The 26658-nt window shown below is 42.8% G+C and overlaps 1 protein-coding gene across 4 annotated transcripts in view; it reads right to left on the bottom strand.

Annotated features, from left to right (window-relative positions):
- Window positions 1-26658, bottom strand: part of filip1l (filamin A interacting protein 1-like) — a 92123-nt gene that overhangs the window by 50387 nt on the left and 15078 nt on the right. For all 4 annotated transcript variants that reach the window (XM_080422330.1, XM_080422327.1, XM_080422328.1 and 1 more), the window contains 3 exons: window positions 3260-3617; window positions 1517-1690; window positions 678-856 (listed from right to left, as the gene is read on the bottom strand). In XM_080422330.1, coding sequence (XP_080278456.1) covers window positions 678-856; window positions 1517-1690; window positions 3260-3607 — 701 coding nt within the window. In that variant the 5' untranslated portion in view covers window positions 3608-3617. The remainder of the gene's footprint in view (window positions 1-677; window positions 857-1516; window positions 1691-3259; window positions 3618-26658) is intronic.

Below are 26658 nucleotides of genomic sequence, written 5' to 3' on the forward strand. Positions count from 1 at the left end.
ATTTTCATGCCATTGAGTACTCAAGTTACATTTTAAACACAGGTCCATTACTGGAACAGAGTATAGTACTTTTACTTCTTCCACCACAGCACTTTATTACTTGTTTTGTAAAAAAGAAAAAACTTAACTAACATACGTACGTAATCCCCGTGCACACAATGGTTGCCAGACCTAGAGGCTTGCAGTGAGCCTGGGTAACAACAATACCAATTCTACTGAATCCCCCCTTTGGGGATAAATAAGGTTTTATCCCATCTTAATACTCCGCGTCATCCTCCTAAACCACTGTTTCTCAACGTCGGGTCCAGGGACAACCAAGGGGTCATAATGGGTCATAATGGGTCATAATGGGTCTGTAACTCTGAAAGTGTTCCTACTTCCTACAAATCCCACGATGCATTTTGTGGGCAAACATCGGTCAGGCGCCCATACATCTCGAAATGTTGCCGCACAGTACAGTATATACAGCCAGCAAGGACAAAGTCATGGCCAAGTTAGATCAGGAAGTAAGGGTTGTTGTACTGTAGTTTTCACCGCATTGACATCACTAGGATAAACCGTTCAGCTCAACTTGGGAAGCGTTTCATAGCGAAAATAGCAGATCTACAAGTGTCTTTTGTCATATGATGAAGTATAGCAAAACCCAACCCCCGCGTCCATCCAGGCAATGGACTGACCTCTCTCTTTCCTGCTCCAGCAGGTTAGTGAACTCGTCGCTCTTCTTCATGAACTCGCCGTGGTTCCTCTTCTCGTCCTCCAGCTTGTACAGGGCCTGCTTGTGCGACTGCTCGGCCAGCAGCAGCTGTTCCAGCATGCGCCTGTGCGTCTCTCTCTGCTTCTCCACCAGCTTGTCCAGCTGTGACGGGGACGAACAAACAAACACAGACACACATTGACGTTCATCTAGAGAGGCCCATAAGACTCTGAAAAACCTGTGTGTGTGTGTGTGTGTGCGTGTGCGTGTGAACAAGTTCTCAATACTTAATGAGGCCACGAGGTAGCGGAAGGAGAGAGAAAGAGACCACAGCGAGGCACCAGTGCAAAGGTCAAGAAACTTTGACAAATTTTGTTCCATTTGCTAACGGTGAGCTTTCCCACATGTCCAGCACAAGCTTAGGCAACTGCACGTTTCTGTTGTGTGTGTGCCTTGCACAACAAGTGCCGCATGGTGCGTCACTGAAATCGTCAAATTGACGAACATGTGTTCGGGTGTCGCGTAGTTTCATTGGTTGGGAAGACGTTGTAAGCTACCACAGAGATGCACGAGAGTGACGAGACTACATTCAATTCCTCGCGTAGTGCGACACATCATTCCACACTTGTTGCACAGAGACTTTTATTCTCCCAAGTGCTGCAGTTTTCTATCATATGGTTTTAAAATCATTATTACATGTACTTACTAATGTACAAGAAGAATATACAGTAGATATTGCAATATCACAGGATATCGCAATAATCAATATTATTGAATATGGGTGCATGCCATGCCTAACATCCACGTATGACCCTACAGTACCTCGGCCATGGGCTTCTCGTAGATGTCTTCCTGGAAGTCATCAGTCTTGCCCTGGATGGCGTCTCGTTGCAGGGCCTGAAGGACCTTCTGCGGGGTCACAAAGCCGTACTTGGCCTCCAGCAGGGCCAGGTCGATCTTCTCTGCCTTCAGCACTGTGATGACCTCATCTCTAGCCTGGGGCGAGGGTGTGGGAGAAAGGTTACATTGAAAGAACAGGAGTGCACACTACATTGTAGTAGTCTACACCAAAATATGCTTCTGCACTGTAACATATGGAAGTGTTCATTTAACTCTGAAAGTGTAAAAAGGGTGTTATAGAATTTGGCACTACGTGAAATAATCATGCACAGCAAAGACACTCTGGTCGTACTGAGGAGCTCCTGGTTTTGAGAGCGTGTATGCATGTGTGTGTATATGTATGCAAGCCTCCCTCCCATACCAACTACTCCCTCAGGCTGTAAATAACAGCGCGGCGTTAGTCAGCCTTTTGTGGTTAAATTAAGGTTTTAAGCAAATGAAGTGCGGCTGTCTTTAAGGGCCTCGTCTCAAGACCATGGGAATAGCAGTTGCTGCCCTTCTCTTCCAGCCAGGATCACCAGGCTTCCACAGTCTGTCTGCTAAATGGATTAACCCCCCTCCCTTCTTAAAAGTTGGAAGTCAGGATGCCTCACTTGTGCCAAAGTGAGTGTACGGCTCCACCAGATGCATGCAGTTGTATTGTATTGTGTTCCTAGGTGTTTGTAATGGAAAGAAGGGAAAGCACAATACTATGCTTCTCTGGGATGTTGTCCATGGGAGAGTGCATTTGAATGAGATTTGCACTGTGATGCCATCTCTCTCTCTCTCTCTCTCTCTCTCTCTCTCTCTCTCCTGTCTCTGTCCTCACTGTGTAAAATAACTGCTGTTGATAGAAAACATATACTGCACTGTATATAAGTTATATACAGTGCAGTATACAGTATGTTATCTATCAACAGCAGTTATTTTCGAGTGTAATATATTTTCTTTATGCATTTTTGAGTGGTGCCAGCCACTCCTACACTTGACCGTGTGTGTGGGTCTGTCCGTCCGTCCGTTTGAGCACGGCCTCAACAGCTGCAGCTGATTGCAACAAAGATGCAACCAGTTACACTAATTAAACACAAACAGGAGTGCAACACAAAGGCACCACTCACTTCACACTGGGTGTGATTTTTACCACTATATTTGATTATACTCTATATACTGTTCTGTATGTTGTATATTTCCTTTAAAAACTGAGTTGTGTTGGCCAGAATTCCAGTGTATTTTCCGTATGGTGAGGGACATGATAATATGGGGAGTGCAATACTTTCACCATCCAACCACGAACCTCTCACTAGAATCAGAAATGCTATGGCACCATTCACAGGGGTTTCCCTGCTCTAAGTGCAGGGGTGGCAGGAAACAGCTTCAGCTGTTCGCCGTCCATTAACAGGAGCTTTCTGTGTGTCTTGAGTGCCCGCTGGCTAATCAGTCCCTGTGTCTGACTATGTATGACCTAGTTGGGGCGATGCCACGCTCGCAGGCCTGTCTCATGCTGTCATGGTCAAACCTTCCAACTGTTTAAGTCCACTTTGTTCGGGTTGACTTATCACTTTGGCCTAGCAGGCAGTGTGAAAATGTTGCAGAAGATAATCGATAGTTGCAGCCCTTCCAGTTACATGGAAGTGAAGGATAGGGAAGAAAGGAGAGAAGACGGTAGAAGAGAATGTGCGTGCTCACCTGCAGCTCTCCCTCTAGCATGCTGAGGAGGAAGACCAGATCATCCCTGGAGAGGTCCCTGCCCCTCTCTTTTTGACTGCACCTGGTGCTGCCGCTACTGGAACTCCCACTGCCACTCCCGCTACCACTGTTCCTGCCCGTCTTGTGGTTCCGCTGAATGGTACCTGTGTCGTCCGGGGGTTCCCGGTACCTGCTACGCCCCCTTGCCCTGCCCGATGGCTCTTCTCTCTCACCGGGCCGTCTGCGTGTCTCCGCCCGTGGTTGATGTTCTTGTTGTTGTGGTGGTTGTTGTTGTTGAGCCAGCTTGGCCTTGGCTGTGTCTTCCAGGCTGTTGCTTCGAGAACGCATATTTCACCACCTGTTGGTGACATAACAGGGAAAACTACTTTAACCACTTAACCACAAAATGAATTCTAAATAAATTGTGATGCCAGGATTTAGGCGGTTAAAGAATACAATATAACATCCGTGTATGTTGTGTGTGTGAATTTGAGCACCTGGGTTCGATCCCAGGTGACTCGGGGAAGCCCAACATCTACCGCTTATCGAATGGCATGTGTATTGTGTTCATAAAGATATATTCACAACCATTCAAGACAGAGAAATTAACGAATAAAAAAAAAATAGAATGCCAATTGGGATCTCATAGTGAACACATGGCTTTGTTGCCTAATAATAATATTAAACTTTATTTATAAAGCACCTTTCAAAATACGGTTACAAAGTGTTTTACACTAACAATTCAATTAACATCAAATTGAACAAATTACGACAAACACGAAAAGGGTAAGGGAATAAATGCAGATAAAAGAGGCAATAAAAACTATGAAAAAGGCCTTGATATGAAAGTAGGTCTTCAGAAGTGACTTAAAAGATGACACTGATTTTGCTCAATGATATGGACACCTACAGTGAATAGCCAATCTGCAATCAAGGCAAGAGTTTGAAATAATTGTGAAATAAAAGTCAAATCTCAGGCGGAAATGGCATACTGTATGTTGACAATTGCATAGCGTTGGTGGAGGTATGTATGCTCTCATTCTAGTTGGTACATTTGTATGCAGTAGTGTGTTTCTGTCTGTCTACACTACTCTCTGATCGCTTACAGCATGTCAACGTCCAAGTCATCATGACCATAACAATACAATGATTACTTGTAGGCCTGTAGACCATCCTCTTGTAATTTATTGCCTCTTTTTCGGCATTCAAGCGAAGCAAATATCCAAAACACCAAAAAAGGCGGTCGAAGAGAGAGCTTGCAGAGACAAATCTGTGGCCGTTTGATCCCGGGAAGAATAATCAACCGCAGGGCATTACATCATGCACTTTGTGTCAGCATGCACTCACACTACGAGATTTACAGCTTAGAGTAACATGCACAAACACTGCTGTCCTGACCAGAGAAGGGCACTAACTTTTTTTGTCTTTTGATTATCTTCTTTTATTTCTTCCTGCAGCGTTTGTATTTTATTTTCATTGTCTGCGGTTAAATCTCTCTAGTGGCGCTTCAAGATCTGCTTTTAATCGAAACTTTAGTGTATGATAAATGACACGCATTGTTAGCATGATTACTTCTGAACGCAGATGTGAAATACATAGTTTTGTATCTTGTATTTGTTGTTTGTTGTTGTCGTCCTTTGCAGCCAAACTACTGCTCATGGAAGTTTCGATTCAGTAAATTAAATAATTAATTGGTCTGCATGAACTTTATCCAAACCTATGTTTTTGACCTGCAAAGTGCTGCAATTTTGCCTGTTATTATCAACACTAGTTTTCACTTACTGTGAAAGTGATCTAATTTTCACTCACCACTTTAGCATATAATTTGCCTGTTAGGCCAGGGGGAAAAAAGGAAGGTTTTTTACTTTCTGTTCTAGAATCCTGTAGTGTGTGTTTTGCATCAATGAGGTCTTGTGACACTTTATGAGTAAGAGGGATGGCTGATTGATTGCATTATGTACACTGTAGGCAAGGCGCCACATGATTCAGAGCTGATGTCATTCCCCGCAGCAGAAGGCTGACTGCACAGCACACACATTTACTAAGTCTGAGATCTGGGGTGCAGGCGATCGAGCCTGTGCCGTCTACACAGTGAAATCCTCAATGTTCGTTTAATTCTAAGAGTGTAAAAATGAACCTATAGGGGTCCTTTTGGTACCTTTTGGGTAATTGTTTTGCACTCTCTGGAATTAACCACATGAACCCTTGCGTAGCTATTCTGGGCTTGTCATAATAGGCGAACATTCTACAAAATGTTGTGGGCTTGTAGATCTGCTATTTTCGGTGAAGAGATTTGGTGTAGAGGGAAAAAAGGAGGGGACCAACAGCAGACCCCTGGGGGCAGTCAATGAAGTATTGTTTAAGCGGTTACATTTTACGCCTGACATGGAATATAGTTTGTGTGTGTGAGAGTATGTATAGACATACACAGTCTGTCTTAAATTGTGTGTGAGTGCATGTTCTTATGACAGCCTCTGGAGAACAGCTGGTAATCGTAACCGCTCCGTCATCGGCATGTCACTCCGCTGACACGTTGTAACTTCACCATTGACGCAATCTGCCCTGAACGCTGAAGAAATGCAGCTATTAGTCACATTAGCACAACGAGATTTAGTGCCCCGAGTTAGGAAATCCTCTTCAATATTCACTGATTCAAGCTACAACACACAATCACCCACACAAAAGACATGCACACACACATACAGGCATATTATACAAAATGGTAACAATCTGGAAGATTGTGCAACAGATTTCAAGAACTGGGTCAGCCATGCTGTACACAGCAAAGATTCCTACTACGTATCTGCAAGATCTCGACGATGGACCAGAAATATGTCTCGCTTTACACAGAGGGGCTTGATGAGGGGGCGCTTATCAAGGCATCTGGCGTATCTCCAGATCAGCCTCTTCCTGCCACACTCAGGCAAAGCACCATGTTGAGTGTAAATATTAGGGCCCCAAGTATCATTGATGTGTGTTTGGTCTTTTGTCTGTGATATGCCATTACTGTAGAACGTATAGAATCTTAAAGGATCTCGTCTTAACGCAGAGGCACTCAAGTTATGTTTGGTCTTCAGTAGCCTCTCTGATAGCCAGCTCTTCACCTGGCCAAAGGACGATAACAATTCATAAGAGCACACACTTTGTTACTCAAAAGAGTACATTAACTCCCTATAGAGTTCAATACATCACTCGTAGTTGCTGTTTTAAGGCAGAACAGAACAAACAGATAGTTCTTGGAAAGCAACAATTTGTCTTCAGGCACGCTGAGTGAAAGCACAGTGTGAAAGATGATGTTTAAAAATTGCTCTTGGCTCCATCTTTACCACAGAGGACTTAAAAACATTGACTCTGAAAAAGCTTGTGTACGCAATGTACGCTCATAGTTCCTCTGTGAGCACATTGTGTTTTTCCTGTGCTGTCAGCTTGGCAAAAGGTGTTGAGAGGAATTTGCCAAAACACCAGAAGTTAATTGGCAAACCATATGAGGTAACCCACCTCGGATAACCCCGCGCTGCACTAATGAGGACTGGTTTGAGCGCTGGTACAGTATGTTGTTCCAAACACATCCTCCCCAAAATACACGTCTAAGCGATACCATAGCAGCAACACACTCATATTATTATCTATTATCAAATAAAGTGCAACTTTCTGGAAATGATGTATCCTTCTCTCTCAGAAAGCATAGTCCAAACACGTCATGGTTTTGTAGGTGAGTCTAATTAAAATCGTGTTTCTACCTGTGCTTGTAATGAGGTAATAATGAAATCACAGAGCTGCTTGCAACTGCTTGTTTCCGAAGTACAAGTACACACGCATTCAACGGCGTGAATGAATGTGTGCGTGTGACATGTGCAAAACTGCCCAAACGATGACTTAATCGTCATTTGTTCTCTCACTAATTTTTCTCGAAAGCCATGTGTCAAGCCAACGTTTCTAATCAAACCGGCTCAGGCAAACCCCTTCTTTGTATTTCATCCTGCGAGTGTGGAGCTGTGCCAGAAGGTGAGGTTATGATTAACAGGTGCTCCAATTCTTCGCGAGGGATTTAGGCGCAGATTTTGGCAGGGAACGTGGCACCTTGCAAACATTTATTCAAGCTATCGCATGTTTATACGTGAAGGGAGAATTGATGGTGCACTGATGTTTCATCTTAGGTATGCATGAGCTTTGGCACATTGGCATGCAGCATGTGTGACCACACACACACGCACACACACGAACAGATAAACATACTTAATTAAATACATACTATGGGTGCAAGCATGTGTTGGGGGCATCACATTACATACTGTTACATGTGTGTTACATGCTGTTTTTAATACTGTTGCTATTGCACAGTTTTTAGCGGGCACATGCAATTTTAGTGGGTGACTGCAATTGCTTTATTGCACTATAGGTATTATGTAGCGTTTAGGTGTATTTTTATTTATTCTGCCATGACCAGGACACATTTTGTTCTGTAATGGAATGACAATAAAGTTCCTTAAACCTGCTTTCATGAGTACGGAATGCCTGAGTAGGCCGGTGCCCGTTTATGTAAATAGCCTGTTGATTGTAATATCTAACTTTATTAGTACTGTGGTAACGGGTACTGCACAGGTTTCACTAACAACAGGTACAGCGAGTACTATGACAACATCTACAACAGGTATTGCTTAACCTGGTGGGGCATGCTTACATCGCTCCCGACTTAAATCGTTCCCAACTTGCGTGGTCCCCGAGCAGGCTTTACCTTTACTTGAAAGTAAGTAATACCTATGTCATTTTGAAAGTATCTTCCACAGCACTGATGCCCACACACACTCTGTACTGTACAGTACACTCAGGTCTTGGAATTGCTATGTTTGCATTCAGCCTTTGCCTTTCATTTAACAACTCTTAACAGGTTAAAAGCAGGCTGTGAGTGTCCATAGGGCTACAAACACACACACACACACACACACACACACACACACACACACACACACACGGGAAAGCTCACCGTTAGCAAATGGAACAAAATTTGTCAAAGATTCTTGACCTTTGCACTGGTGTCTCGCTGTGTTCTTTCTCTGTCTCTTTCTCTCTCTCTCTCTCTCTCTCTCTCTCTCTCTCTCTCTCTCTCTCTCCTTCCGCTACCTCGTGGCCTCATTAAGTGTTGAGAACTTGTTCTTTCTCTGTCTCTTTTTCTCTCTCCTTCCTCTACCTTGTGGCCTCATTAGGCAGCAAGGACTTGTTCTGTCCTCTGTCTCTGTTCCTTTCTCTTTCTCTCTCTCCCTCTCCTCTATACCTCGTGCCCTCATTAAGCAGCAAGGACCTGCCTGAAGCCAGCAGCAGCAACGCTGTTACTGGAAACACTTGGCAGTTTTAGAGATGTTGGCAGTTTGGACATGTCTAGCCAGGACCACCAAGGTTTGTCTGACCCAACGATTGGGATCATTCAAAGGCTCATTCATTCAGGGTAAGGCCTCTTAAATGAACAGGCTAAACTATTCAGTCATCAAGTCAATCAGTCATTCCCTCGCACACTACAAATCTTTTTCATTATGGCCATGTCAACTTCTTTAGCTTCAAGTTTATTGTCACATCACAAGTTTACAGGTGTAAAAGAGTGGGTGGAATTATTTTCCGTACAAGCTTTTGCGTGTTACAAAATGTCAAATATACATAAGGTTTGTACATAAGGTTCTTGGTTCATAAGGTTGAGAATGAGGCAGGATATAGGCAGTCTCTTGTGCAAGTAAGAGATATTTAGCAGCAGAGATAGATAGACAGATAGATACACGTAAATAGATAGATGTTTTCTATGGTGAGTTCAGTGTCAGATTATCTTGTCTTGTGCAAAAGGTATTTGGTGTCTCAAAAGGCCTGAGCGAAGGTTTTGTGGATGACTTCACTCTCTTACATGCATGCTGTAAGGACAGGGGAGGGGAGGTTGTTAAATTGTACGGGTCAAAAGGTGAGGATGCAGGTGTGCTGCTGAATCACGCCTCTTCCTCTTCTTCTACCACACACACACACACGCAACCCACATGCAATATAAACCCGGCAAGCACACATACAGTACATACTGTAAGCACACACATGAAAACACATGCACCCACTTATACAAAAAGGCACAGATGCACACATACTGTACAAACCGCGCGCACGCACACATACAAACACACACACATACGCGCACACACGCACGCACGCTTACACACACAAGCGCAACGTCAGAGCTACTGCTAAATTACAGCTCAAATTCTTGAGGCCTTACATCAGCGGCCTGTCTATATGATTGAGAGGAGGACTAAAGCAGATCAAAAGAGAGCGGGGAAAGAAAAGACGCGGCGTACAGATGAGGAGAGTAATAGCATATGCTTTACAGGCTAAGCAAAGGGTCTTTCAAGATAATGCGCTAATAGGCAGGTGCAGCCTCCATAAACTGTTTAGTGTATACAAAACCCTAAGTGTAATTACTAAGCCTTTTTTAAACTGAGTTACAGTGTATAGCAGAAGCATGCAGTGTATGGAAATCGTCACCTCACAGTCTTACTGAGAACGGTCCTAAATGGGAAGTGGTTTTTAAAGTGGTGCTGCCAGGGGGCCCTATTGGAAGGGAGAAGTCATAAAGAATATAGGCTATACACTATATTGGTATATAGAATTTAAATTAAATTCATAAGATTATTGGGCCAGTTTTACCACTTTCAAACTAATGTCATTATTGTCAAAATGTTTCAAAATTGCTAAAATAGCTGATCTACAAGCTCACATTGCATTGCATCGAATCTATAAGCAAGTAACACGTCACGATGCAACAACCTTATATAGGTTATCTTTTCTATTTTCTTTTGTCTTTCTTTTTTTCTTTTTCTTTATTAAGCCATTTCGCAATAGAGGTGGGGTCCTTGGCGTATTTGGGGGTCCTTGGCGTGGAAAAGTTTGGGAATCTCTGCTATAGCTCACTTCACTTGCGCTCAATTAACACTTCTCCTTAATGTGTCATATTCTGGATGTAGCCATTGACTGTAATGTGCTGAGAAGCCTGTGAGAGTTTACTGGTGAAACAGCCTTTTGAGGATAGACTGTTTTCCTTTGCCAGTGGACTGTTTTACTTGGTCAAGGATAACCACTTTAGAACACCAGCAGTGCCATCTTTGAGCTCTGTGTTTGGCCTGAGTTTTCCGAAAGGAAAGATCTAGTGCTTGACGTAAATGTAGCTGTCTGCATGCTTCCAGGTACAGGGAATGTTATGAGAGGCTACATCTATTTTTAGTCAAACATGGTACAGTAACATTGCTTAAATCTTCCAATTACATTTCAATCCAAGAGGTTTAGTGGCATTATGTAACATGTTTACAAGTGACATACCTGAAGTAGAAGTTCAAGTGTAACTAAACAAACACACCTGGGGCTGAAACCCTGTCTTGTTGCACATCTCTCTGTTATGATGTGAAACAAGAGTTGGTTGTTAGCCAGTTTTGACCTTTACCTCAGTTGTGACCTGACCTCTGGCCTTCTACACCCCGAAACAAATAATCTCTTCAGGTCAGCCTACTGATTATTCCCAACAAGTTTGACTCATCCATTCTCAAATAATTGTCTTCAGACACACACAGACGAGCAATTACAATACCCTGCCACACATTGCTGTGGGCAAGATAGAAATGTACAGTATATAGCATTTTAGATGATTAGCATTACAGGGGCAATAGACAACATTGAGCCACTAAAGATCGCACTTTTACAACACCACTGTTGCATAAGGTTTGCTATTTCCCCATCACTTTTATAAGGCAGCAATTGGCAACATTGTAACGTGATGTCTGCTTCTTAGACGCATTGGTGTGGACTTGCCTTTAGAAATACCCTACCCAATGACATTAGAAGCACACACGTATAATGGCAGCCGTCGGCTTACAGAGGTAAACAAAGTGTTGCCGGTCCGACAGAATTATTAAAATGATTATTTCACATTCATAATAATGTTTATATAACCTATATTTTTTGGTATTTTTCTGCCTTTATTGATAGGAACAGTAGACTGGCAGGAAATGGGGAGAGAGATGGGGGGGTGACACGCAGCAAAGGTCGTCGGGATCGGGAGTCGAACCCGCGACACACATTACCAGCCTAGGTGCCCAGACAGTTACGCCAACCGTCCGGGCCAGAAAGCAACATTTTTAAGGCCATCCACACCAACGCAACTGACCAGTTGCAGGCCGGTGCCATTTAGGGGTAATGGTTGCAAGTATTTGCAAGGAGTTGCAATGAGTTGCATTGGTGTTGATTGTTAAAAAAAAATCCCATCTATATACCCTTTAAAATAACAGTACAATACAGGAAGTATTATAGGATACTTTTGCATCTTCTCTGTATCATGGAGGGGTACTTCAAGTGGGCTGCAATTGGAGCGCATGTGGCAGTTCAGCGTGGGTGTATGAGAAGATTGAGAACACAATGGAGGCCATGTAAAGTGAGATCAGATGTCGCTCATTTTTCACACCGCAGCAAACATGAAGGGAGGGATGAATGTGAGCACGGACAGAAGAATGGTCACATGGTCGCTGTTGGACTGTGTAATAGAATAGGACTTCCTGTGCTGTAATTTATAAGGATTACACCCTGTAGCTTAGTGCTCTTTGATGAATTTCACTCATGGGGGGGCTGCTCATAGAAAACAGGGGTGTGTGTGTGTGTGTGTGTGTGTGTGTGTGTGTGTGTGTGTGTGTGTGTGTGTGTGTGTGTGTGTGTGTGTGTGTGTGTGTGTGTGTGTGTGTGTGTGTGTGTGTGTGTGTGTGTGTGTGTGTGTGTGTGTGTGTGTGCAAGAATATTACGCCATTCGTTATACTTTTTAGCCATTTTACTGCACATCAAACACATGAGTATAGACTTATCCTGTGTGGGAAGGTGTGCAGTTATGGATGTACGCACGCACACACACTCTTTCACACAGGAAGCAAGAGAAACAGAAGAAAAGAGAGACTTATCTATTGTCAGTATCATTCCAGACATATACAAAATAAAGAATAGAAGAGAGATAGAGTGATCTAGTCGGTGTCATTGCAGACAGATACTATACAAATCACAACATATAGAATAACTCCCATACAAAAACACTCCCATACACACATATAGTATTTGCCAATACCAACTCAGTAGTTACTTCATTAACAGTACTTACATACAGTTGTGAAAATGTCTCATACCTTTTCACAAGATAATCAGAAGTAGGTTTATTTCACATATTCTTTTGCATGTATTAGGGAAGAACTTGTCTTGGCTGTTAACACTTCAGACATACATACATACATACTGTAAACAAACAACAAAAAACCTTGCAGTAGTGTTTTAGATAACAAAGTTGACTCTTTACAGCTAAACAAACACACTAACTTACAGTATATCAAATCAATTTAGAAAAGTATTATAAAAAATGTATGCGGAGTGCAATTTAAACTTCCTGGTCTGTTTGGAAAAAGAAAATATACTCCCACGGCAAATTCCCAAACGGGAATTCTAAACCACTTTTTGCATACTTTGTTAAGTGGCCATAAATGTGTGGCACACAGGGAACACGGAGTCGAAAATAGTTCCACTTATGGACAATTTCACTACAAAGTGTTGCGAGTGCCGGAGGGGATGCCGTTCTTTCCACTATAAATTCCCCAAATACCTATATAACATAGACAGTCGTACTTCGTCATGAACACTGTAGGAGTGAGCGGGTGTCACGCTTGTGAGCAGAGCCGCAGGGGTTTTATCCCCCCCCCCTCCAAAAAAGAGTTAAATGTTTACAAACTGTGCTTCTGTTGTCATGGCAATGGGGGAGCCGTAACCACCACTCGCCCTGAGCATCGGACAAAAGGGCCATAAACTCTGGCCGAAGAGTTTCCTGCTACAGCATAGCTGCTATATTGTAGCTCCAGTTGAACTGTGATGTGAGAAGAGTAGTCGTTTGCATTGGAGAAAGATCCACAACTGGCGGGCCATGGGCCGTAACTCCTCTTAAAAAGGGAACCGGGGTGGAATGCTCCAAACTGGGCCAGATTGGAGGAGTCAGGGAGATGTTTCCGTACAGATGTGCTGCGGAGCATGCAGTTGTTAAAAGCTTTAAGATATGTGGTGATGACACGGCCGCCACAGGGCTCCTTCGTGTAACTGTTAAAATGTCTTGTCTCTCAAAGAGCATTTGTATATCAACACCTCCTTCCGCAGCTCTCCAAGACCACGCTATCCATGGGAATGGCTGTGCACTCAGCGAGTGTAAAAGAAGAAAGATGGATCGACACGCACGTTATTATGCCCGTGTTTATACGATCCAACAACATTGGTGTTAATTTAACACTTCTGATAACCGGTATTGCTGGAGGAATGTCCGTCTCGGAGCCAGATCAGCTCTTTGAGTCAACAAACAAGTGTAGAATCAACACTGGGCAACTCAACATACTGTAACGACACTGATAAATGAACAGTTAATAATGCCGGAGAACCTTCGCTGCCAGAAATGAGGCGCAGTTTACGGAGCTAGTTCAGGCCAGGCAACTTAAGGGATTGGGGCAACCGATCAGGTGACTAGTCACATGCACTTTCCTCCTGATCGGGCGGTTATAGGTACTGCGTTGTTACCTGCTCACTCTGGCTGCCCTGTCTTGCTGAGCTGACGTGTGTCGCTACTGCTGCTGCTGTTTGCTGAGATCCTGCTACCGCTGTTCGCTGCTTACCTGCTGCCGCCCATGAAGTCATATAAACTCATCTCCTGGTCGTTCGTACTCCTCGCCATGTCCTCCTCCTCCACGGACACGGGGAGCGGGTCCCCCGGCCAAAGAGTAGTTCCCGGCTGGTAGTCCAAAAACAGCTGGGTATCTACGTATGCTGCTGACCATGAATAGTCTCATATTGTTCTCGTAGGTGGTCATTCGGCGTCGTTGTTCCTTGGTTGATGGTTGTAATCATAGCTACTCAGCTGTGTGCTACTGGTTCTAATCGTGGTATTACTTTCTTTACTTAAGTAAAAAACTAAATTAAATTATGGCTAAATCGCTTGCTAAACGCTCAGCTCAAAAGCAGTAGCGTTCGTCATTGATCAATATCAGTATGGTCAACTAGAGAGTGTAGAAATAGAGTAACGACACGCTTGATTCCGCCGCAAAACGTGCTCCTTGGGCTATAGTTCCAAACATTGGGACCGCCTCATTGAGTTAAACGGAGCACTTCCGCATTCCGGGCTATAGTTCCAAACATTGGGACTGCCTCATTGAGTTAGACGGAGCACTTCCGCATTCCATTCTTTCAATGGGAGTCGACGCTAGTGTCAGAACTCTCTCTATGGCACTGGCTGGGTTGACGGTAATTCACCAACAGTGTTGCTTAAGTTGCTATGTTTTCTTATCGTAAGCAACGATGGGCTTGGGGTTCTTTTATGGTCCCCAGTTTAGCGTGTATTTGTGCAAAGTAGTTCACTTTATCTCAAGATTGGGTTCTAGACTGGTTGCTTGCTTCTCTCTCAAGAGATGACGTCACCGATCTATCGTTCACAGAGGAACGGATCCGCGCTGGTAACTGGTAAGTGCTACTGCCTTGGTAGAGAGAGGGCATGGCTTCACTTTGTGATTTGCTTTGCTTGTTCTGGCTCTGTTCAGATTAATATCTTTATGTACTGGTTAAAACACGGATATGCTCAGTTGGCTGCATCTTGCTTAATTTATAGTTTAAGGTATCATGGTTAGTTCAGTGGCTTCAGACGGTTCTCTTATTCTGAAGAGCTCGTCCACCGGATGTTGTTTGAGGCTTATAGTTGATGACCGAACACTTCTCTACCCATGCGAAGGAGAGATGGGAAGCTAACTTGTGAGTAGCGTTCAAGAAGTAGTTGTTAATGCTGCTAGAATTCATTGAAATTGATTTAGCATTTATCTATAGGAGGTTCTGTTTTGGCGTAGGGCTGGAACGGATGAACTATTACGTTATGGGATAAAGGGATACGTTTTGTTCCGTAGTCATGCTGTCTGACTCTGTGATTGGTTGACTTTTCTGGTGTAACCTGGGAATTGTAGTCTCTGCTCAAGCCTCCGGCGTCAGATCAGTGGTTATGATACAGGCAGAGAGATTTTATTCACGTGCCAATCGTGGCATAAGCTATTTTATTATTTTATGTAGTCTGCGTGGTAAAATAAATTTCAATCAGGCTGGATGGCATAAGATGTTAAGTAATCTCAGTAAGCCACAGCAACTAAAGCATTATATTGATCAAATTATTATACGTTATGAACTTGCTTGTGACTTGCAAATACGAGTTAAACAGCAATAATACTAAGTATCACAGCGTAGGATTAATAAATGTGCAAGTCTAGTTGGTGTTAAATATCATAGGTTACGGGTCCGATTCCAATCATTTAGCAGTATCTTTATCAGAAGGCTGCGAGCATATTGTAAGGATGTGCATAGATCATTCTATGCTTAAAGCAGTCTGTAGTTGTGCAGACTGGCATTATATCGCATTAATTTTATTTATGGTGCTGATGGTGGCTATAGTTTATCTCTCGTGTAGCTATGTCTGGCATCTATTTGCAGAGTAGGAAAATGGCACCAGACGTTGTCAATTCATGTAGCAGTTCAATTGCTCTAATATGTGGTGGAGGTAAAGTAGGCCGTTCATATTACGATGAAATAAACAAATGAACTTGCAGTGCAGATTAGACGTTATTGGTTGCATTCTATCGTTGCTTATGCTCTTGTATTGCTAAATTACACTTGTTAAGGATCAAGGTGAGCTAAAGGGATTCTCATTTTGCTGCATACACTTGGATAAGAGATGGTAGAGACGTTGTAGCACAGGCTAAAACACAGTACGTTTGCTTCTTTGTGGAAGCTTTAGATTGTCTTAGCACAGCATGTTTGCTTATGTGGAAGCTTTAGATTGTTTGTAGCACAGGCTAGCTCAGCATGTTGCTTCTATGTGGAAGATTAGAGTGTTGTAGCACAGGCTAGCACAGCATGTTTTGCCAACGTGGAGGCCGAATTGTTTTAGCACAATCTCAGCATGCCTTGCTACGTGGATAGCTCTGGATTGTTTGTAGCACAGGCTAGCATAGCATGGTTTGCTTCCCACGTGGAAGCTCGAATTGTCTTAGCACAAGCTATCTCAGCAGGCTCGCTACGTGGATAGCTCTGGATTGTTTGTAGCACAGGCTAGCATAGCATGGTTTGCTTCCCACGTGGAAGCTCGAATTGTCTTAGCACAAGCTATCTCAGCAGGCTCGCTACGTGGATAGCTCTGGATTGTTTGTAACACAGGCTAGCATAGCATGGTTTGCTTCCCACGCGGAAGCTTGGATTGTTCGTAGCAAAAGCTAATTCAGCATGTTTGCTTCTCATGTGGAAGCTTGGATTGTTGGTAGCACAAGCTAAACACAGCATGTTTTGCTTCCCATGCGTAAAGCTATCAAATTGGTTGTAGCACAAGCTAAACTCAGCATGCTTACTTATGTAGATAGCTCTGGATTGTCGTAGCACAAGCTAAACACTGCATGCTTGCTTCCATGTGGGAGGTACATGGTATATAAAAAAGTTGGCTGCCAAGTGATGTTGTCATGTTATGAGCATCAAGATTACAGAAGTAAAGTTATTGCAACAGGATAGATAGTGGGGCTTCAGTAGAGTCACGATATCAGTCATTTGTCCATGATTGGCTGGTGCGCATCGATTAAATAAAATAAAATATATATATTTCGCCGCGACATATCTCGCAGGACGGATAAAAGAGGGACTCCGATCCTGGCTGCTCCTGTTATCAATAGTTACACTATGTTGATGGGCTTTGCTTGTCTCATGCTTATCAAAAGCTGGGTGACTGGAAGTATTTGTCCCCGTATAAGAGGCGCTGCGGTATCCGCCAGAGTGGGATGCTCACGGCATATTTAGCACCACATCACGGTGTGTTCATCACTGGTGACGAGTGTTGCAGTGCAACCAGCAGCTTGCGGTGTGCGACTGACTGTGTCAGGATTGAGGCCACACTCGTGCATTGACGTGCAGCATGCGTCCCCACTCATCTACAGTGAAGCACGCACGCTTCACCGTGGATGTGTGAGTGGCTTCAGGAAGTAAATTCCTGTCCCAGCGGTCTATAACGGCGTCATCTCGTCCAGGGTGGCTTATCATGGTAATTGCAAGAATAATTCTGCTTCTGGTTCTAGATTCCAGGTTGAGCTACCTACGCTCTTGGCGGCACTGTGAGCTCTCAAGGCAGCGTGAGAGAGCTGCTTGAGATGTGGGCTTCTCAATGTTCTCAGCACTATGCTGCATCATCTACTGTGCTTGAGATGTGGGCTTCTCAATGTCTTCTCGGCACCTATGCTGCATCATCTACTGAGCTGCCTAGCCTTGCTGCTAAACTCTGCTAAATCAATTCCGCCAACCTCTGGCGTCTGGCTCTATTGGGCCGATCCAGACTTGCAACAGATGGCATTTCGTGCTAAATCTATTAGGCTATGGATGGAGAGGGATATCGGCGTTAGTTAATATTATTCACATGTCTAACAATCTGCGTCAAGCTCTGCAAGCTATAATTTAAGCTTGTATACCGTATTCTTTCTGCATCAACTGCTATGAGGCTAATTGCTAATATGCGCCACAGGGCGCTTAACCAATTTAGACCGAGGCCGATTCTAAAATCGCTTGTAAATTTTGACTAAGTTCTGGGAAATTTCAAATAGTTATTCAAAAAATACAAATGCATGTTGCTATACGGTAAATGGCAACATGAACCCAAAATGGGTTAAACTGGTCATAGGATGGCCGGGCTAATCCAGAATTGCAATAATATTGTGTTTGTCTCTCCATCTGTAGGCCTAAACTTGAACTGGTTCACTGCAAGCTGCGAGAGATCGGCTCAAGCTGTGGGCTTTCTCCAACCTTCGTATTGATGCAGCTACATCTACAGCGCTGCTTGTCTATGCTTTTCTTAAATCTCTGGGGCAATGGTCCTCAGGAGCTTACGTAGATAGTGGTTAAGGATTACATTCTGCAGGCTAAAAGCTCATGAGTATGAGTGCTCACGCTGTTCTATCGCTAATTCAATAAATGCTGCTTGCGTATTATTGACGCTTTAATTACAACTCGGGTGGATTGCTGGGGATTTAGTTTAGTGGTGATGTCATGGTGCTAAAAAATGTTGGTTTATTCCTATAGCGCTAAAAAGTTTTCTATGGCTATGTAGTCAGGCTAATCATATCAAGCTCAGTCTTTAGTAATTGCTGCTAAGGTATAGTTGGGTACTGATTCAGATGTTAAGTAAAGATAGCACGTCTTTACACACATAGTCAGTACATTTTATTTATTATGGATGATAAACAATAGTTATCATATATCATAGGATGACTCATTTATATATATATATGTGTATATATATAGCAGATTTCTTTGAAAAAGAAATAAATATAGAATGTCCTCTTCGAATCCGATTTGGTGCGGCGCAGCTGTGGACACCATATTAGGATATTGTCTAGGACTCCTGAATTCAGGGATCTTCAAGTACCTGGATTCATCAGGCTTGTTGAACACATGGTGCATGCTGCATTTGTTTAGCTAAACTTAAAGTTTAAAAGTTGAGGAACATTATCATGTTAGTAAGAAACAAGTTCATGGAGCTCCACCATTCTCACAGATGGTTGGTCTGGCGTCAGGCCCTGTGCTCCCATGCCGTTTTGGGGGTCTCTGCTGTGTTGGGGGTTTAATTCATTCCCTGTAAATGCTAATTGGCATGTAACATTCATTAAAATGTTATCCTTACAGGGAATGAATGGATTCAGAGGCCTGACGCCAAACTATGCTTCCTCTTGTTTTCTATACCATGCTCAAGCTTGCAAATATATATTGCTAATAAATATATATTCTAATCCAATCTAAGAGTTGTCTGACTGAAATGAGGCGCAGTTTACGGAGCTAGTTCAGGCCAGGCAACTTAAGGGATTGGGGCAACCGATCAGGTGACTAGTCACATGCACTTTCCTCCTGATCGGGCGGTTATAGGTACTGCGTTGTTACCTGCTCACTCTGGCTGCCCTGTCTTGCTGAGCTGACGTGTGTCGCTACTGCTGCTGCTGTTTGCTGAGATCCTGCTACCGCTGTTCGCTGCTTACCTGCTGCCGCCCATGAAGTCATCCCACCCGCCTCCCCGGCATCCACCTGTAGGCTCTGTTTCTAGATCCCCTTGGGGGTTTAATTCATTCCCTGTAAATGCTAATTGGCATGTAACATTCATTAAAATGTTATCCTTACAGGGAATGAATGGATTCAGAGGCCTGACGCCAAACTATGCTTCCTCTTGTTTTCTATACCATGCTCAAGCTTGCAAATATATATTGCTAATAAATATATATTCTAATCCAATCTAAGAGTTGTCTGACTGAACTGCATTAGCGCCGGATTTACACACTGGCCACTGCTGGCGCCTCTTTGACAGTGGGGTCACATTGAATCACAGTGGCCTTTCCAAATCCAGCCATAGCCCTACAGAAACATGCTCTGCTCTCCATCCTTGGTCAATGACAGCTATGTTCAACCACTTAAGCCCTATATACTTCATCATACATCGAATAGACAAAGTAGCTGTTCTAGAAGCTCAGGTCACGATGCGTTGTGAGTGTTGCTAGATTTTTTTTTTATACAAATTTTGAAATGTTTGACTGTTTGACAATGCTGAAAATAGGGATACCATGTTGTACTGTAAGTGGAACGACTGGCACACAAAAAATGGCGGTAGTTATAAAAGAGCGGGGGGGGGGGCTGAATACACTTAATGTACGAGCAGCTGCTTTATAATTTTACAGCAGATTACATGCGACGTGATTAACAACAACAGCTGGAGGAAGGAAGGGATAAATGCAAAAGAATAGAACAGTCTCTGTATTGAAAAACCATGAGTACACGGGAAACCTTTTTTTTTAAAAGAAAATATTAGTGTTTCGCAGATTATTGTAAATTTTACTTATATCCTTTTTAATATCTCTTTATTGACATCTGTATCCAAAATGCACACAGATCCCTACACTAACCTTTACAGAGCAGAGAGAGAGAGAGAGAGAGAGAGAGATCAGTCCCTATTCACACAGAGCCAATAACTCAAAGAGGGGACAGTGAATTGAACAGCGAGAGAGACGGATGTACATGCTGTCACAGACAGAGGCTGCAGTGAATGGGGAATAGATGGTTTCAGATGAACCCAAAGACCAAATGACCTTACATGAGAGAGAGGGGGGGGCAGAGCGAGTGAGAGACAGGCAGACAGAGAATCCACAGGCCCAAGTTAGACATAAAGCCCCCCTTCCCTCACAGCCAAGACAAACTTTATGAATCTGTTTACAATCTCACAGCTCATTCAAGCAGTGGGACATGTAAGCTGTTGATTGGTTGGACAATGATGGGGGGGGGCTATCTGTCCCCCTCACACTGGGAGGGAGGAAGACATGTATGGGGCACTCTGCCAGTTATACGTTTCAAGGAGGTTGCCGTGGGATGTGTGGGGCGGAGAAATCTGTCCTCGCACACGTACGATGCACTTCAACACTGACTCAGTACACACACATGCATATGAGTGCATGACACACTCACTCATGCCCTGAGGTAGACGCGCATGCGCACACACACACACACACACACACGCACACACACACACACACACACACACACACACACACACACACACACACACACACACACACACACACACACACACACACACACACACACACACACACACACACACACACACACACAATGTTGGGTTGTTTGTCAAGATCCCTGACCCTGTGTGCTTATGTTGTGAAGGACTGTTACTATGGAATCGTCTATCTCATGACCTCACTGCTGGCTCCAAATGCCGAAGCAGTTTTGTTCTGTGTGAGTGCGTTTGTGTCTGTGTGTGTTCGGTCTAATTGTTATAGTTCTCCTTTTCTTATGAGTATTTCTCATTTTAATTTGTATACAGTCTATCACAGTGGTTCTCAAAGTGTGGTCCAGGAACCCTCAGGGGTCCTTGAGGAGGTTCCAGGGGGTCCCCAGCAAATGAGTTAATATAGCATTAAAATATGTTTAACCACTTTATATATATATCGGGAACAATAGCCGATCTACAAGCTCACATAGCTTGTAAATCTACTATTTTCAAAACATCCTGAAAAAGTTTCAACATCCTGAAAAAACCCTGGCATAAAATATTTTCTGATGGGTTCTGCGCCTCTGCGGACAAACCAGTTTTAGAACCAGTGGTCTATCATATCCATCGTTTATATCTAAAAGAGAAATGTGTTGACTGTAATAGCACAGATTGTGTGAGTGAGCTGTTTCTACTCTGTCTGAGGACATTCATATTGAATACTGTCATGTATGAATGACAAAACAATGACTGTTGCCATGACAACTTGGTGCAGGAGTTCATCGCTGAACCTTTTGCACAGTTCATTTTTAAATAGAAGCTGCCATGCGGTTTTGATTCAGCAGAACGGTAGCAGTAACAAACATGAACTGAACTCTAGACCGCATGACACTGACATGTCACTTCCCCCTATTCTTACCACAAAAAAATATATTCATTTGCTTGTTGAAATACATACAAAAACGTCCAGAAAATATGTTTTTTCTGTAAGAATCTATGTACTTGAGTGACCACTGCCTTATATATATATAGCACACAACTGTGTATATATAGCATATCATATATATATATATGTATATATATATCATATAATATATATATACACACACACACACACACACACACACACACACACACACACACACACACACACACACACACACACACACACACACACACACACACACACACACACACACACACACACACACACGCACGCACACACAAAATGTGGATTTAAACACACACACACACACACACACACACACACACACACACACACACACACACACACACACACACACACACACACACACACATTTAATCATTTATTTATGTCCACATAAGACATACATTACAAGGACACAAATATTACGTTACGTTAAGGTGCTGTACAAATGTACAGTCAGCAAATCATGGACAAATACCCACATTTGTCGCACGCACACGCACACACACACACACACACACACACACACACACACACACACACACACACACACACACACACACACACACAGAGTACCTGTACGGTATATATAATATTTTGTAACCACTTGAACCCTAGCATCCCTATCATGGGGCTAACATACTGCAGAAATAGCCGTTGGGAATCGCCCTTTGGAATCTGGTCAGCGGTTTATATGGTTTAAGTGTTTTTTAGAATATAATATGAAACATATGTGAAACATATTTGTTGTATGGGCATCGGGTATGCCACCAACCAAAGTTCTTTGCATTCACACATCCAGACCTTCTATCTTTAAACATGTCCTGTGCTCTCATGTCAGTCCGGACATGCCCAATATTATATTTAATACCAACTCTCCTCTTTCCTGCCTTGGCAGGTGCACTCCGCTCGATGTCATCAGCTTGTAACCTGGTCTCCCTCGCAGCAGGTGATTATGAGAGGAAGAAACCCTCGAGGCCTGCTGGGGGTTTGACTGTGCCAGGGCCTGGGGTGAGTTACTTCATATCTGTCATTTCTGAATTGCATACCGGACAAATATGACCTGGGGTCATGAAGTTCAATAAGGGGGGGGGGGGGCGGCACTGTATTCCTGCAGATGCTGGAGGGTCTAATAAGTCCAATGCATAGACCACTATAGTTCTCAAAATGGGGTCAGAGGTCCTTGAGGGGTTTGAGGGAGTCCCCAGCAAAATTAGGAACAGTTACTGTAAGCCCTATTTCAATTTCAGCCATTTTCAAAAACTCTTGACAAAATGTTGACAAATCCTCTGTTATGGGGGTCCCTGTAACAAAATCAAATACATATAAATTTGGGGGTCCTTGACATGAGAATAAATTATATTTCTCTGCCCCTTGGCCAGTTCACACTTGAAAAAGAGACTTCAGTCTCAATGTATTTTTTGCTGGTTAAAGGTTATAATAATTGCTGGCTGCTGGCACTGCACCAAAGCACCAAAAAGAGCAGCATTGTGGGTTCAAGTGTGTGCTAGAATTCCAGGAGTAAAGTGGAGTTCAAAAGGTGGACCATCAACTCAAGTGAAAATACACACATCCAGAGAATAAAATGTACACCTTCTATGCTCAAACACTCAGAATTGGACAACGTTTCACCCTAGTGGCTGGCTCTTCATATTATTTATTATATTCTGTATGTAGATAAGGTGTATGTAGATAGATCTGTATGTGGATAAGGTGGTACACATAATTTGGAATTTAGTTAGTAATTATAGCATAGTAGCTGGAGTCCATCTTATTGGGGTACATCTTAATGCATACTACTCATTTGTATATTATACCAAAAAGTAGGGTTTGCATATGATAATTCAGAGACCATACTAGGAGTGCTTCAACTTAAAATACTTTGTATAAACATACAAAGAAATAGAAATCAACATTTAGATATAATAGTCTACACATGGGAATATGGCCTTAAAGGGATAGTTCACCCTCAAAATGATCTACAGCCTCCAATAGAAATTAATCGCCTTTGGAGACATTATATCAAGTTTAAATAAATACAATATGACTGTCTTTGAAGTCAACGTCTAGTGGCATCATCAGTGTACGATATATTAAGGTCATATCTCCATGTGTAGACTATTCTGTCTAAATACTTGTGTTTCTATTTCTATGTATGTTTATATTTAACGTGAGATTGATTTTGAGATGTGTCTTGCCATACAATGTGACTGAATTGAATCACTGCAATCACAGAGCGCAGATGCAACAGATACAGATAATCGACAACATTTGGACTAGTATTATTGCCAGGTAGCTATACAACCCAAGGTTCTTCCAAAGTTCATCATCCCTTTAACCCTGTGGAACAGATCATGACATATGTACGTGTCACTGCTGTTGTCTGATGCTGATGGTTTCCCTGTTTGGATATGCCACCGAAAAAGGTCAAATCTGTTTCACAACAAAAATGTGAAAACATGATCCACATCCTGTGTGAATAACCCAATTTGAGACCCCGAGCATGACCCATGCGACAGCTCCAGACAGATCAGATAAGTGGGAGGTGTGAATATTTGAACCGGGCTGTCACCACAAACGCCGTAAACAAATCACTGCAACTCCGGCCCGACACGACACAATGTTCCCTCTCATCCCTCCGTCCGATCGGCTAAGTATGCGCACATGCGCACAGCGTTCAGACTAGACACGAGTGTCTGCATTTTATCCGTCATGTTATCCGCTTTGCTCCATTCCTTGGACGCTTGCACAACTCCAGACATAAATCAGTTGTTCTGGTGTACATGTCACTTAAGACGGGCAGGCTGTGTGCCAAGGCATCCTGGCCGCTAGGTCATCTAGGCACAGCTCAGTTCAGATAGGCCTATCACAATTATTACATAATTGTCTAATCGCTTTTTTTTTTGTTGCATAATCGTCATAATTGTTTCCATGTTGAAAACATTTCACACATTTTGAAATATTAAAAAGCAGAAATAGCAGATCTACAAGCTTACAACGCATCACTAAGTGATGCGTTGTAAGCTTGTAGATCAGCTATTTCTGCTATTTTTACAGGACCAGTTCAGACTTATAGTATGACTGGGCCCAGACGTTAAAATGGCCTGGTCCGACACTGAGAGATTTGGTGGATTGATGCCGTGGTCTCTTCTCTCTCTGGGTTCTACCCATCAGCTTCTTTATGTTATAGAACCAGCAGAATAAACTGCAGGCTGACCATCCACCGTGGCTCCTACTTTACTGACTTACTCAGCGTGGTTCAATCACAACACCCATTTGCTTGTGGCCCAGGGGCCTTCTTATGATACTATAAAAAAGGGGGAAAAAAAGCAAAAGTATCTGACTGAAATTTTATTTTGGACCCTGGAAATACATTCTCACAAATGTATTTTACGCACATTGCTGTGTGCAAAACGTATTTTCCTTTTTTTTTCTCCTTCTATTTTTTACATTATTATTTTGAGACAGGATTATAGTTTTTTGGCCTGTAACTGCTCCTACTCAGCCAGCAGATGGCAGCATTTACCTTTTAATGCTGAACATAATCTCCTAACCTAGCAGATAAAGTTCTTTTTAGCATTCTTAATGATCCAGTTATAGTCAGTTCATTTTATCCAGGCCGATTCCAGGCCAGTTATCTCTGGCAAGATTGCCGCAAGAAAGCGACCGACATAAGACATGACACTGCAGAGTTTTAATGCATAAGCTATACCTCAATGTCAGCGCACTGCGGAAACCTTGTTCCTCACACGAAAATAGTCACAGGTTCACAAGAAGCAGGTCAGGTTTTGGGTTGATAGAATTGAGAAGGAGCTGAGCCTGGTGTAGATTTAGAGGAACGCACAGAGCAGGCACAAGCAGCAGTCTAGTGACTGAGAAGTGACAGCAGGGGATTAGAGGGTCGGAGGTCTGCTTGTCTTCAGTGTGTATCCCTGACCAGTGGTGTAAAGTAACTAAGTACATTTACTCAAGTACTGTACTTAAGTACAATTTTGAGGTATTTTTTACTTTACTGGACTATTTCCAATTGTCTGTGCTTTTACTTCTACTCCACTACATCTTAAAGGCCAATATTGTGCTTTTACTCCACTACAATTATTTGAAAACTTTACGCACTAGTTAATTTGCAGATATAAATCATTACGTTATAAAACATACATTAACTACTTTAGCCCTATTTTATACCTAGGCTATTTGAAAATAGCCGATCTACAAGCTCACAATGCGACGCGTTGTGAGCTTGTAGATCTGCTTTTTTCAAACATTTTAGTACTTTTACTTTTGGTACTTTAAGTACATTTTGATGCCAATACTTTTGTACTTTTAATCAAGTAAATTTAGAATTCTGGACTTTTACTTGTAACAGAGTATTCTATATTGCAGTATTGATACTTTTACTTGGTCATATGGTCATGTCACCACTCACATGCCCAACATTGTATTCCCTGGGTTGGATTACTTATTTATTTTTTACAAGCAAAAAAAACCCCCAAAACAAATAGATTATATTATAATAAATATTATAATTATAATAATTGCTGTTATGGCCCACGTGGTTGAGAGAGCCACTGCAAGCAAGCATTGCAGTGCACTTGCATGGTGTAACTATTGTAACTTGACAAATGTGACCTTATCAACAGTAAACTGCAGGCAAATGAACCACTTTCAAAAATAGTAAAAAAATAATTAAGTACAAAATAGCCGATCTACAAGCTCAAAACGCATTATGAGCTTGTACATCAGCTATTTCGCTGCCAAAAGTGGTTGCATGTTTTCTTGCTAGGTTGGTGGGGACTGGGGAGGCACCCAAAGGAGAAGTGTAGG

The sequence above is a fragment of the Gymnoscopelus braueri genome, assembly GCF_963280865.1.
Source record: "Gymnoscopelus braueri genome assembly, chromosome: 24".
NCBI classification, from domain to species: domain Eukaryota; kingdom Metazoa; phylum Chordata; class Actinopteri; order Myctophiformes; family Myctophidae; genus Gymnoscopelus; species Gymnoscopelus braueri.